Source organism: Manis javanica, chromosome 2 (assembly GCF_040802235.1).
Source record: "Manis javanica isolate MJ-LG chromosome 2, MJ_LKY, whole genome shotgun sequence".
Lineage (NCBI taxonomy): Eukaryota > Metazoa > Chordata > Mammalia > Pholidota > Manidae > Manis > Manis javanica.
In genome coordinates this window covers 20,543,790-20,558,003 of record NC_133157.1, presented here as the reverse complement: position 1 = coordinate 20,558,003, position 14,214 = coordinate 20,543,790, and the positions used below count along the sequence as shown (strand labels likewise).

At 33.0% G+C, this 14,214-nt stretch overlaps 1 protein-coding gene across 8 annotated transcripts in view; it reads right to left on the bottom strand.

The window, feature by feature from the left end:
• Positions 1 to 14,214, bottom strand: part of PTBP3 (polypyrimidine tract binding protein 3) — a 95,283-nt gene that overhangs the window by 12,308 nt on the left and 68,761 nt on the right. For all 8 annotated transcript variants that reach the window (XM_037027303.2, XM_017677275.3, XM_017677277.3 and 5 more), the window contains 2 exons: positions 12,242 to 12,352; positions 10,580 to 10,754 (listed from right to left, as the gene is read on the bottom strand). In XM_037027303.2, the coding sequence (XP_036883198.1) occupies positions 10,580 to 10,754; positions 12,242 to 12,352 (286 nt within the window). The remainder of the gene's footprint in view (positions 1 to 10,579; positions 10,755 to 12,241; positions 12,353 to 14,214) is intronic.

Genomic DNA, 14,214 nt, shown 5'->3' with positions numbered 1-14,214 from the left:
GTTCAAGGTTCAATAATTTGGTTATTTAGTTTTAAGTTTTTGGTTTGTTATTTAGTTTTGTTATTTAGGTTGAGATTCTTGCCCTAATTTGGGGCATTGTTTCCAATGGAAAATCACTGAGCAGTTATTAAATTGTACCGTACCTATAGGGTACTGTGCTGGTAAAAATTATGAAATAAAAATCTTTGCCTTTGGGAGGCTTACAAAACTAAAAATATGAATTGTAGGAGATTCATATGCTGAGCATCTAGTGGTTTAAATACAAATGTATTGCTAGTGGCCCAAGAAGAATCACAGAGGATTCCCTGTGATATTTTGGAAAAGGTTTCTCCAAAGGTAAAACCTGGGCCAGACACTGTGTAATTAATTGAGCAGCACAGTACTTAGTGTGCACTAGGTGTAACACAAATGCTGATACTCCTCCTTGTTCTTTTTAGATGCCAGGTGTACTATCTACAAAAACAGGAGGTAGTTTCCAAGGGAGGAGTCACTTAGTAGGAAAACAGTTCAATTTTGGACATGTTGAGGTTGAGGTGAAGGTTAAGACACTCAAATGGAAATGCCACAAGTGGAAATGTGGGGGCAAAAAAATCACAATAACTTATAAGACACACATCTGTAAACCATCTATGAAGAAATAAATATGAAAGCTGTATGAATGGGAGCTCCACTAAAGAGAGCACAAGGCAAGAAATGAGAGCTAAAAACAGAAACTGGGAGTATCAGTACATTTAAAAGTGGAAGAAGGAAGAGGAACATTATAAGGAAAGAGAAAAAGAGAAGAGCCCTAGAAATAGAAAACAAACCAACCAACCACCCCAGTGAATTATAGTCCCTTAGGATCTAGAGAAACAGTTTTTTTAGGGGAGGGGGCTCAACGATGGTCAAAGACAATGAGAAATGTAAAAGGTAAAGAATAGTTATAGAGCAATAGCAAGTTAGATTTCAGGAGTTAAAGGGAGGTCTTTTTTTAAAAAAATGACATGGGTGATGAGAGTATAGGAAGAGAAGTATGTGGGCTTTATTTTCCAGGAGTTAAAAACTCATATAAATTTGCCCTCTTCATTAAATTATTTAGTATTAGAATTATTAACATAATTTGTTAAATAGTTAACTGATTTATTAAAATAATTCGAGGAAATATAGTCACTAAAAGACTTTGGGGATAATGCTAGCAGAGAGAACTGACAATAAGATACAGAAAATCAGAGTAACTGACACAGTAACTGATCAACTAAGATGGGAAACACACTTTATTGAAAGGAAATTATGAGCCAAGCATTATTCTAGTGCTGAGAAAACACTGAACAAAACAGACAAGAATCTCTGACCTTGCTTATATTCAAGTAGATTCAAAATCATAGGTAAGACAACTCATCTTTACAATAGAAATTACTATATTTAAGCCATAAAGGAAGACTTGACAAGACTTCACATGGACATGAGTCACTACAAAATTCATGCCAGAAAGTTAAAAGTAAGAAGAGACACGGCGGATTGCATTATTGTTGCCAAGTATTTATTTGACCCTTCCAGATTAACTCCGGCCAGTCATGTGCCTCCTATAGGAGACACATACATTTCTATGCAATTCCCACTGTGCTTGACCATGTGTCAGGATATAGACATGACATACACTGCTTCTATGCAGAAGCTTTCAGAGGCATTATGCGTTTATACCAGCTTCCTTATTTTTCACCCCCTGCCACAAGAATGTCATGTCTTAAATGGAGTGACACCCTCAGCCAGGGCCCCAGAGCACAAAGATATGTGAAGAAGGGTTGCAAAAACTGATTCACAGCTGCTTAAGTGTCAGTTGTGTGACAAAAATAAATGTTAATTGCTTTAAACCACTGAGATTTGGGGGGAGGGCAAAGGAAGTACTTTTTAAACACAAAGAAACTAATACAGATGGCTATGGGAGGGTGTGTGAGGCAGAAGACAAGCAGTAGGTTTTAGAGAAATGAGGAGAAATTTTGAGATAACTATCATAGAACATTAAATAGCAATAAATAATAATTACAAGAACTGGCAAGAAGTTAACAGGGCCAAATTTTAAATAATTGTTTCCAAGTAAGTAAAATATAATTAATAAGAACACATTTGTTAAAATTTGGTAAAAGAATCATTTATAAAGTTTCCATAAATTTACAATCTTCCAAAAAGCAGAAACAGAAACATTTTAACAAAGTAAGGTGTTAGAGAGTGGGTCAGTATCTTTATGAAAAATTATTCAAATCCGTAAGAAAAAGGTTTAAGATTTGAATAACTAAGAATAGGTATTTTACACTTGGAAAATGCACCGCCACAATACCAATTAAGGCAATATAAATTAATAGATAACATTTTTACCTAAGGAATCAGTTTGTTATTTATAATAGCAAAACCCTAAGAAATAAGCTTAATGTACAAATTAGAAAATGATTAAATGAGCCAATAGACAAAAGACAAAATACACAGCCATTTAAATCACAAAGCATACTATGAAAAAATAGCACAATTACAATTGTTTTTTTTTAATGTGGGTACACTAGCAGACTAAATATAGACCAACCTTAAACTGCAGAAAATAACAAATGAAAGAATCAAAAAAATCTTTTAAAAAATCTCAGTTGACAGGATTGCAAATTCCAGGTTAGCCCAAGGAAGTCAGTAGGAGACCTTCAGAGCATTAATCTAAAAGTGTAAGCCTAAAATAACCTATCCCATGTACCCACTCCTCCTACCCTCAGAAGAATGTAAGGAAAGTTGCCTTCATGACTGGCAGAGAAGGGACAAAAAAGTTCCTAATGTGTTATAATCAAAGCAAGCTATCATGTAAATTTGCAGCCCAAATTCACATTTCTTAAGAGTCCAAAGGAAATTAATGAAGCTGGGGATTTAGATTGAAATGGTCTCAAACACAGAGCCTTTAATGTTGCAGACAATCAAGTTCTCTCTGGAGGAACACACTACCTTAATCCTAAACCTCAAAGAACTTTCACAATGAACTTTCTAAGTAGAATGAATAACTCATCAAAAAAAAAAGAGAAATATTTAATTGCAAGAGGACAACTGCTAAGATTTCAGACTTTGGAATTATCAGATGACGTATGCTTGAAGAAATAAAAAATGCTGAAGAATGTCTGTAGTAGAGTAGACACTCTAAGAAGAAAAAAACAGTGGGAAATGGAAGTGATATGAAAAGATTTCTAGAACAAATCCACCAAACCAAGAAGCCCAATGAGCTCCAATCAGAACAAACAAGTCCTTAGGTAGGCAAACTCATACTGAAACTAAAGGACATCAAAGATGAAGAAAATATCTAAAGAATAGCCAGTTTGAAATGCTGACTGGTTCAAGTGGACTAATGTTAAGAATATGAAACAAATATGCAATAGCTAACTGGCCTATGATAATGGATGTATTCTAATTTTCAATGGATGTGGAAGAGTGTTTGTAACAGATAATAAAAGCTCTAGGATGCCATTAATTAAGTATTTTAGCATAAAGAGAAAAAAAAAAAAGAATAGCCAAAGAGAAAAGAACAGTAGTTAGGTTGACAGCTGACTTTCTAACAGCAATAATGAAAACCAGAATATCAGAGTGATTTCTTTAATATATTGAGAGAAAAATACCTGTCAACCTAAAACTCTGTAGTAAGCAAAAGTATCTTAAAATTGGCAACAAAATAAAGACATTTTTAGACAAATGAAAACTTCAAGTATGTTACCATGGACTTCCCTAATACTAAAATACTTCCTTCAGACAGAAGATAAGTGATCCCAGATGGCATATTTGAATTTCAAGAAGGAATGAAAGGCCCAAAGAACTATATATGGTGTCATCTAAATGAACACTGATTGTATAAAACAATACTAACAAATTGCCAGGTCAAAAAAAAAAAATCTTTAAACATAACAGTAACACCATGAGTTAGGAGGAGGTATAAGAAAGTACAAGGAATTAAAGCATCCTAAAGTTCTCATATAAGAAAGGGTACAATATAAATTAACTTCAGACTTTGGCAAAATAAGTATGAAAGTTAAAAATCCTAGATGAAAATATAAAAGTGCTAAACTTAAAAAAACAGCTGCAGAAAAAACATTGAAAAATAAATACTAACAACAAATTTTTTGAGTGCCAATTTGTGTCAGGCACAAGCATCAGTAAACTAAACAAAAAAAACAAACAAACGAAAAACCTACCGGTGAAGCTCAAGTCTAGTGATGAGAACAGAATAAACAATACACAGAGTAAATAACTTAATTGCTAGGGTAAGATGACAGCAATCAGGAGTCCTGAGAGAGGGCTGGTCAATGTAGCTGAAAGCGCAACAAGAGCAACATCTGAGAGTATGTGGAAGAAAAGCACTCCAGGCAGAGGGAATAACCAGTGCAACAATCCAGAGGTGGGAGCATACCTACAGGTTTTAGAAACAGGAGGGATATCAGTTTGGGGAGCAGAAGGAGCAGGGGGTGAGCATCAAAGGAGATGATATAAAAATAAAAATAAAAATAAATAGTACAGGACTTTCTAATCCAGTATGTAGCATTTACAAAATGTGAGCATTCACTCTGAAAGAAATGGGAACCTCTGGAGGGTCATCAGCATTAGACTGAATCAACATGACTTATTTTTCTTTTTCTAATTTATATACAGTAAACTGTATATATGTAAAACGCACTTTGTGAAGACAGTATGGAATAGTACTTTGTGATGTAATTTTTTAAATGTGAAACTATTATCATGATCAAGATAACAAATATTCCCATCCTCTCAAAAACTTCCTAGTGTCCCTCTGCAATCCGTCTCTCTCCAAACCCTGTCCCGAGACAACCACTGATCTGCTTTCCAACACAATAGGTTAGTTTGCATTTTATACAATTACATATTAACAGAATCATACAGTAGGTGTTCTTTTTTATCTGGTTTCTTTCACTCAGTAATGTTTGTCTGGCTACTTTCAGCATAGTCCTGTTACCCTTCTCTATTCCTTTTTTTTTTTGCTGAATAGTATTTCACTGCATGGATAACCTACATTTTGTTTATCTATTTACCTGTAATAGATATTTCTAGATTTGCATTACAAATAAAATTGCTATAAATATTTGTATGCAAGTATCTAAATTTTACATAGCCACCAACACAGTATGCTAGTGAAAGATGCCCCACATGCTTGGTATTGAAAAATTTTTTAATTTTAGCTATTCTATTGGGCATGTAGTGATATCTTTCCAGGTGGTTTCTCCGTTCATTCACCATCTTTTTCGAATCTTTTCCCTATTTATTAGTCTTTTTGTGTTGGCAGCCGCGCTCAGAAAATAGCACCCAATGCAGGGCAGCCGGAAGGCCCCGAACTTCCTAATGACAAATCATCCCACACCACTAAACTACATGCTAATTGCGCCTTGGCATAAGGACCAATGAGACCCACCAAATTGTTATGCTAATAAGGCATATGGAGCCGCACCAACCAGGTCAGAGCATGAGAACTATATAAGCAAGCCTCTCCTTCCCCTCTGGGTCCTGCCCAACTCATTTGTTTCACAAAGAGCTGAAGAATAAAGCTTTCTGCAGAAGAATCCTGCTGTTGTTGCGTGCTGTTCTTGCCGGCGAGGACGGGGCACGCGACATTTTTGTTTTCTTACTGACCTATCAGAGTTTTTCTGAGTAACTCATTTGTCTTATATATGTGTTACAATTATTTTTCTTCAAAAGATTTCTTTTAGTTTTCTTGATGGTATTTTTCAAACAGTGAAACTATGAAATCTTGATGTACCATATATAAAAAATTTCCTTTTATGGTTTGTGCTTTTTGTGTTCTAAGAAATCTCTGCATATCCCCAGATTGCAAAGATTTTCTCCTATGTTTTAGAAGTTTTATAAGTTCAAGTTTTATATATAAGTCTAAGATCAATTTCAAGTCAATCTGTCAGTATGGTATGAAATAGAGATTTTTAATTTTTTCCAAAATTAAAATACCCACCTGTCCAAAAACTACTTATTGAAAGATTTACCTTTCCCTACTGAATTTTACATTGGCAGGTTTTTTGAAAATCAATGTTGAAAATGTGTGGGTCTATTTCTATATTCTGCTCCATTAATCTACATATCTATCCTTTCATCACAACTCTACCAGGTAAGTACTGTTATTATGTTAATTTCACATAGAAGAAACAAAAGAAATTATGGAGCAGTTAAGCAGTTTGCTTAAGGCTACAGAGATCATAAATAATAGGCCTAGAATAAGAATCTAAAAAGTATGATTCTTAGGAATAAATCTAACAAAACATGCAAACCTTTATGGAGAAAAGTCACCAAACTTTACTTGAATACATTAAGGAATATCCAAATGAATGGAAAGACATTCAATATTCAAAGACTGGAAGACTCTATTGTAGAGACAGAGTCAATTATCTTCTAGGAGATTCAAAAAGTCAATGTAGTCCAATCAAAATCCCAATAGATTCATTTTTGAAGGCATGACAAATTGATACTAAAATTCATTTGTAAATGGTGAAGAACTGCCAAGATACTCTTGAAAAATAAGGTTAAAAGACATCTCTATCAGATATTGAGACTTGTAATGATAGTAAGAAACACAAATAATGAGACAAATGGAACAATGCCCAGAAAACTTATACAAATATTAAGCTGAAGTTAATGTTATATATTAACAATTCTGAAACTAGTTTTTGTATATTACAGGATGGAGCAAGTAAGTAAATATGTCAAGGCTAATGAATTCTTTTTTTTTTTTTAAACCACACACACACACACGCACACACACACATCACTCATGTCCATGTAAAAAGCCTAGATGCAATGATGACCTATTAGCAATGAGCATATCTAGTAACTTGATAAGATTTCCGAATACCATTTCCCACTAAAAGGAACCCCCAGGGCTCATTGGAGAATGGCTGATTCTAAGTGCTGAAGCAGGGAAGGTAAAGATTTGAATTTTCTTCTGCCACAAAGTAAGGAAGTGCTCAAACTTGATGATGAAGATATGTCAAAGGGCCACAGAAGCCAATATGAAAGGAAGGGGTCCCACTGGCTAAATCAGGGACAGGTTGAGCATAAAATGAAAAATCATAGTACAAAATTACAACCCACAGAATAAAATAAGTGTCTATGAGTCCAGCATGATGAATAAACAGACAACAACATCATACTATAATTATACAACGTGATAGATATTGCTATGCTGGCAACCATTATTACAATATATAAACATATCTAAGTAACACATTATACACCTTAAATTCACATTGCTGTATGTCAAATTTATTCAAAATGAATGAATTGCAGACAATTCAGAAGGCTGAATTTATTCAAAATGAATGGTTACTACAAAGACCTTTACAATAAAATTCCCATTAATAAATGTACAAGGAATGGAATCAACTAATCAACAATACAGTAACCATCACAGTAACAATTAATTTCAGCAATAGTTGCTAAAACAAAAGGATGAAAAGTGATAAGGAACAGGATATTTATATAGTCTCAATGTGTCTCCCTGCAACTTAATTTCATAGAGAAAAACAGGAACTGTACTGGGAAGAAACTTGGCAGAAACCACCTTAATAGGTGATCAAAGTTAATAACACCAGGAATTGGATAAACTGACATCATGTGTCTCCTGATATAATAAACTGAGAAAGACATAATATCACTTCAGCCAAAAATAAAAAGACACCCACATTGAGAGACACTCTATAAACACCTATCCAGAGCTCTTCAAAAGTGCAAAGGTCATGAAAGACAAAGAATGACGAATAAGTTTCAAATTAAAGAGACATGACAAATAAATTAGCCTGATATTAGATTGCTCTTTACCAGAAAAAATTCTCCTATAAAGAACATTATTTTCCCAAGAGGCAAAATTTGTCTAAGGGTTACATAATAGTAAAATATAATACTAACTCAATTGTAGGTAAGAACAGCCTTGTTCTCAGGAAATACACAGTGAGTATTTAGAAGTAAAGGGGCATCATGCCTGCAATTTACTCTCCAATGATTCAGCGGGGAAAAAACAAAACAAAAAACTACCCACCTAGGTATCCACACACATCATGTGTAATCAGAAATACAATAAAATAAACGTAGTATGACATTAATAATTAGGGAATCTGAATGAAAGATTAAAGGGAATTCTTTATACTATTCTTGCAACTTAAATTATTTCAAGACAAAGTTACTAAAACATGTAAACTTCAGAATATAAGCATATATCTTTGTGATGTCAGAGTAAAAAAATGTTTGTTAACCAAGACACAACAAATATAAAGGAAAAGACATATAAATTGGACTACCTACAAATACTATGAAGAGAATGAACCAATAGGCCAAAAAAGGGAGAAACTATTTGCAGCACATATAACCAACAAAGGACTAGTGTCTGGCATATATAAAAAATTCCTACAAATAAACAAGGAAAAACAAGAAACCAAACACAAATAGGCAAAACCAAACATAAAATAGGCAAAAGAGTTGAACAGAAAATACATAAGGGAGAATGGCCAATAAACAAACAAAAACATGTTCAACCTCACTGGCAATCAGGAAAATTTCATACCAGCCTTGTTGTAATAGCCTCAAACTAAAATAACCCAAATGTCTATCTGAAGTAGAATGGAAAAACTGGTACATTCATACAATGGGAATCTATATACTTGACAGTACTGAGAACAAATAAGCAATAGCCACAATATGAATATGGATGAATCACAAGTCACAAAAGCAAATGAATTCCATTTACATAAAATTCTAAATATAGGAGAAAAGAATAATTTAAACTAGCACTTAATGCTGCATAATTAGTGGTAAAAAAACGAAACCAAACACATTTGGAAAAAGCAGAAGAGCAAGACTTTGGTCTCAAAATCAAATCTGAGATTATGGTCATCTTGGGGCAGAGAGAGTGAGGAACAAAATCAATGAGGGGATACAAAGAGTGCTTCTTCATTATGGGTGAATATTTTATGTTAACCTGGGTAGTAATTACATGGGTATTAAACAATACACTTACATGCATGTTTTATAAGCTTTCTATAGGTACAATACATATCACTAAAAACAAGAGTGCTTACAACTTAATCTTAGAAGCAACCTTTAAAAGAGAATAGCAAGTAAGGTAGGAAAAACGTCATTAGAGTATGGTGTTGCAGAAGCCAGGAGAAACAAGGAGGGAATAGTGAACTGTGTCAAGTATGAGTGAGTAAGTAAACTTTCACACGGTACATGAAAAAGTTCTTTCTGTTTGATGAGTCACTAATATCTTAGGATACAGCTGGGCTTAATAATACAATGAAAAAGAATGTTAATATTCTGATCCTTTATATTTAGAAACTGAAATTCTTAATTTTATCTTTAAAATGTCCGCTTTCCACAATGCAGGAAAATAATTACACCAACAATATGCATTCACTTTTCAGAACAAATACAGTTCTGCATTTGATAGCCAAGTACTGGCAAACTTGAATGATAGCCTCAATTTCTATCACGTTATTGAAATGGTTACTACAAAGACCTTTGGCTTTGCCAAATCAGGCATATAAATAGGGGCTGGTAACAAATATAAAACACAAGAATTTGGTCAGACCAAAGAGAAATTTTAAACATGTTAGGAATGTGAACTAAACAATTCACGTTGACTTTTTCAATTATAAATAACAAAAAGCTTTTACTTTAAAATAAAGTTACAAACTATTTTCTAGAAAATTTTGAACAACTCGTCCAAGCATTCTTTATTCTCTAACCTGTAAAATTAACAAAGGAAACTTACAACTTAAGGTCTCAACTAGCAAAATTTTATGGTGTCATTTGGGAAAGAAAAATCAATCAAAGGGTAATAAAATTTAATATTTTATCTAAATAAAAAACTATGCTTTATTTTGAGAGTATCAAACCCAAAAAGTAGCATAAATTAACCGAATGATATATCCTAATAGGCCATGCACTGCTTTTTCTATTAAATAAAGATTTATTTTAAAAGTACAAATACACTGAGAACTGATTTTAAGTAAAAGAAGGAAGTTCTTCAAAGCAACATTTGCAGACAATTCAGAAGGCTGTATTTTATTAATGCAAAATTACAACTTCATGCAAACTTAAGGTAAAGCTGCAAGTTCTGATGTTCAAAAAACAAATACATAAATCCTCTTCTGTGAATAAAGAACATGCCACTAATTTAGGTCATTGTTTTAAAATATCACTACTTTAAAAGGGAAACATTTCTCTCCAGAGCATTTAACGCCAATATTCTACTGACTATAAATCAACATATTTAAACCAAATGTTAATATTTAAGACTATTAATTTGAAGCAAATGGTTGTATGGCTTATAAAGAATGAGTAATATTAATGTTAGAAAATAAATCTGTAACTCAATTTCAGATATTCAGGTGTTTCACCAAGAGAATATACTAATATTATGATTTAATTAACACATTTTTGTTCCATGATTCCTGCTTTCCTTTAGAAATCCTGAGAGAATCCAAGAAAAAAAGGCCAACTGACATACATGGATTAACAAAGGAATCTTACAACTAAGGAAACTTGCTTTGTGACCCAAAATGGAACTACTCACCAAAAGCAGCAGCCATAGGGGGTTCAAGAGATGGCTGGCCATCACCAGTAGGAAGGTCTAAGCGAGTGAAGTCTCTGCTTTTGTCATTATTATATTTCACATTAAGGCTGGTGAGCTTGGAGAAGTCAATACGCAGAGTGCAGCATGCATTATAGATATTCTGGCCATCCAGAGCCTAAAGCATGTAAGAAAGGGACTGATATTTTGCAAGACAACAACATTGATATCAAGTAGCTTCTATTTTGACACAGCGTGGCAGTCAGGTAAGAAAGGCAGAGAGCACTGAACTTATAGCCAAAGACACCTGTGTTTACTTTTACCTCAGTCACTACCTAAGAGAGAAAAAGAAAATTTCTCTCAGCTTTTTCATCTGTAAAATAACGATAATCCCTATGTTGTCTGTGGCAAGATCAAATGAAAGAAGAGAAATGTAAAAACTCAGAAAATGATTATACATTATTATATTATACATTGTACTAGCCATAATTATTTTGTCCACAGTAAATGTTTAAAGATATTTTAATTTTACATTTCATCCTAATTCTTTTTAGTATAGCTTATATAGGTTAAGAAATAAAATCTTTGTAAATAGTACTTGTCAGACCCACAGCTATAAAATACTCTCTACCACTTATCATTTTTTCTCTTATAAATTTATTTTATAATACTTTGAATAATAAGCTGAGGGAAATTTGAAGTCAGTTCTGATACAAGACCAAAGATCAGTAATCCCTCCCTTCACAGTAATAAAAATTCACCAAAGGGGTATTTCTTGCCACTTACAACTTCTACAAATGGCTGAATTTATAAAAATAGATACCAGAAACCAAAACAAATAAAAATAAAATAGATACCAGAAACCAAAAGAAAAAAACTATTTTCTACACAAACAGAAAATAAACAGAAAATAAAACAAAACTCTGACTATGATAGTTCCTGACAAGTATGCCATCATAAAGATCAAAATAATATATGCAGGTAGAAGGTATAGCACATATAATTTCTAATCAAGAGGCTGACACTGAGTGGTACACAAAACTACCATAAACCTTAGTTCCTATTTTTGAAAAGAAATTATAAATAATTCAGATACTGATACAAGGCAGAATTAGGGTTAGGGACCACGCTCAATAGAACCAAAATGAATGTCAAGTCTCCTATTTTGTCAAAAGAGAAGCACTCACGGTAAAAAAAACAGTATGAATTGATAGGAATATACTTCCTAAGATTAATTCTTCACCAATTCAGACCTCAACAAGATTCAATAGTGAATATGGCTGCAAAAACAGTGAAATGAATCAATCTTCAGCTGATTTAACAGAGGTAAATGAAGGTACAAGGGCAAAAATAATTCAAATTTATTAGTAAGGAAGATTGTATCAGGAGTATCATTTTCAACTCTAGACTTTAAGCATGACAAACAGAAATGAGTCCCACAGATCTGATAGGTGATTTGAAACCATTTCTTATGAAGAAAGAAGTAATTTTTAGCTTCTTATACAGAACAATACTTTTAAAAACAATTTTATATAATGTATATTTTATTACAATTAAAAATACACATGGTAAACTGGAGCAAGGGAGAAGACATGAGATGGCTTCCTTTGGTATCACTAAAGTGACTGATTAGGAATTGAAAAATTCTTAAAAGGTCATAATTACCAGTTTGGCATAATGTGCATTCAATGGGTCAGCATACTGAAGCAAGGCTTGAAACTGATTATTCTTTGTAAAGGTAATAATCTTCAAGACGGTGCCAAATTTAGAAAATATCTGGAAAAAAGTTCATATTAAGTTAAATATAAAGAAAAAATTAAGCTAACATACCTTTATAAACACAACTTGATTCATGAATCTCATTTTTAAATGAAAATAATTTCCTCTATTAAAACTGTTTGGTACCAATGACTTAAATCAAGCCTAAAATGTTAAAATGTTTCAACACCCACACATGGCTTAAAACAGCCTGATGCACAACAGCCATTCAAATATATTTAACCTATTTTTTAGCATGTCATAAATGGCACAATACCAAAACAGGAGGCTATAAGAGGAATTAATCTTATGAGATAATGGTGTTACAAAGCATATGAATGAAGTGGATGAGTAGTATGGAACAACTATTTCACCCTGAGAATCAGCATCTACTTTTTGAGATTTTTATGGACAGAGAAACTCAAGATGTTCAACTAGAGGCTGCTCTATTAATTCATGAATATACACAGAGCAGTGTTCTAAGCACTGGGAAGTCAGCAATGAACAAAACAGAGACAAGAGTCTCACTGTTAAAAGATGATACAAACAGATGAGCAAATAACACAACGACTGGTCATAAAAAAACTTTATGAATCAAAATAAAAAGCAAAATGGATGAGTGTGAACTGGAATGCACATTGGCAAGGTGCAAGGATAGTCAAGGAAGGCCTTTCTGAAGTGTCTTTGCAGAAGAGGAATAAACAAAGCATGGGGAAGGTTTCCTGACAGATTCCTAGTTACCAATGCTCTTACAATACTTATTCTACTTAACTACCAAGAGATTTGTGGCTAGTTATTACAGTGCATTTGATTTTCCTCTGACATCCAATTTTAAATTTGGATCTAAATATGCGAGAAATCTGTCCTTCTGCTTCTAAGAATAAAAGATAGGTATTCCTTATGCTGATAAGAATTTGCTATTATCAAATACTATGTATAAGTGTCTCTTAATAAGCAAATGGTCCTGCATTTAATTATTAGGAAGAATGATAAAGAACTATCCTAGAGCACAGGCAACAAAAGAAAAATGAATTCGAATACATCAAAATTAAAATCTTTTTTTTTGTTCATTAAAAGACACTATCAACAGAGTAAAAAGACACAAATGGGAGACAACATTTTCAAATCATTTATCTGATAAGGGGTTAATATCCAGAATATATAATGAACTCCTGAAACTCGTGAACAACAAAAACCCAATTTAAAAACCATCGAAGGACTTACACAGACATTTCTCTAAAGATAATAATCAAATAGCCAATAAGCACATGAAAAGATGGTCAACATCACTAATGATTAGGGAAATTAAAATAAAAACTACATTGAGATTCCACCTGATGTCTAGTAGGATAGTTACTATCAACAAAAAACACACAAAAAACAGAAAACATCAAGTATTAGGGAAGATGTAGAAAAAAACAGAACCCTTGTGCATTACTGGTATAAAATGGTGAGGCTGCTATGGAGAATAGTAAGGTGGTTCTCAGAAAAATTTAAAAACAGAATTACCATATGATCCAACAATTCCAATTAAGGTATCCATTGTATGGATACACCACATTTTGTTTATCCCTGCATCTGTGGATGGAGACTTGGATTACTTCCATATTTTGACTTTTGTAAATAATGCTACTGTGAACATGGGTGTGTAGATACCTCTTTGAGTCCCTGCTTTTAGTTCTTTTGGGAATATACCTAAACTGGAATTGTTAAGTAATAACATTTCATTTGCTCTCAAATTTGGGATAATTTCATACTAAAATTATGCAGAGAACCCATTTAATTTCCACTTATCCTTCATATTTTTTTATTGCTTAGATTCTTTATCTCATTTAATTTTAACAACAACCTGATGCACAACCTCACTGACAGCTGTTTGA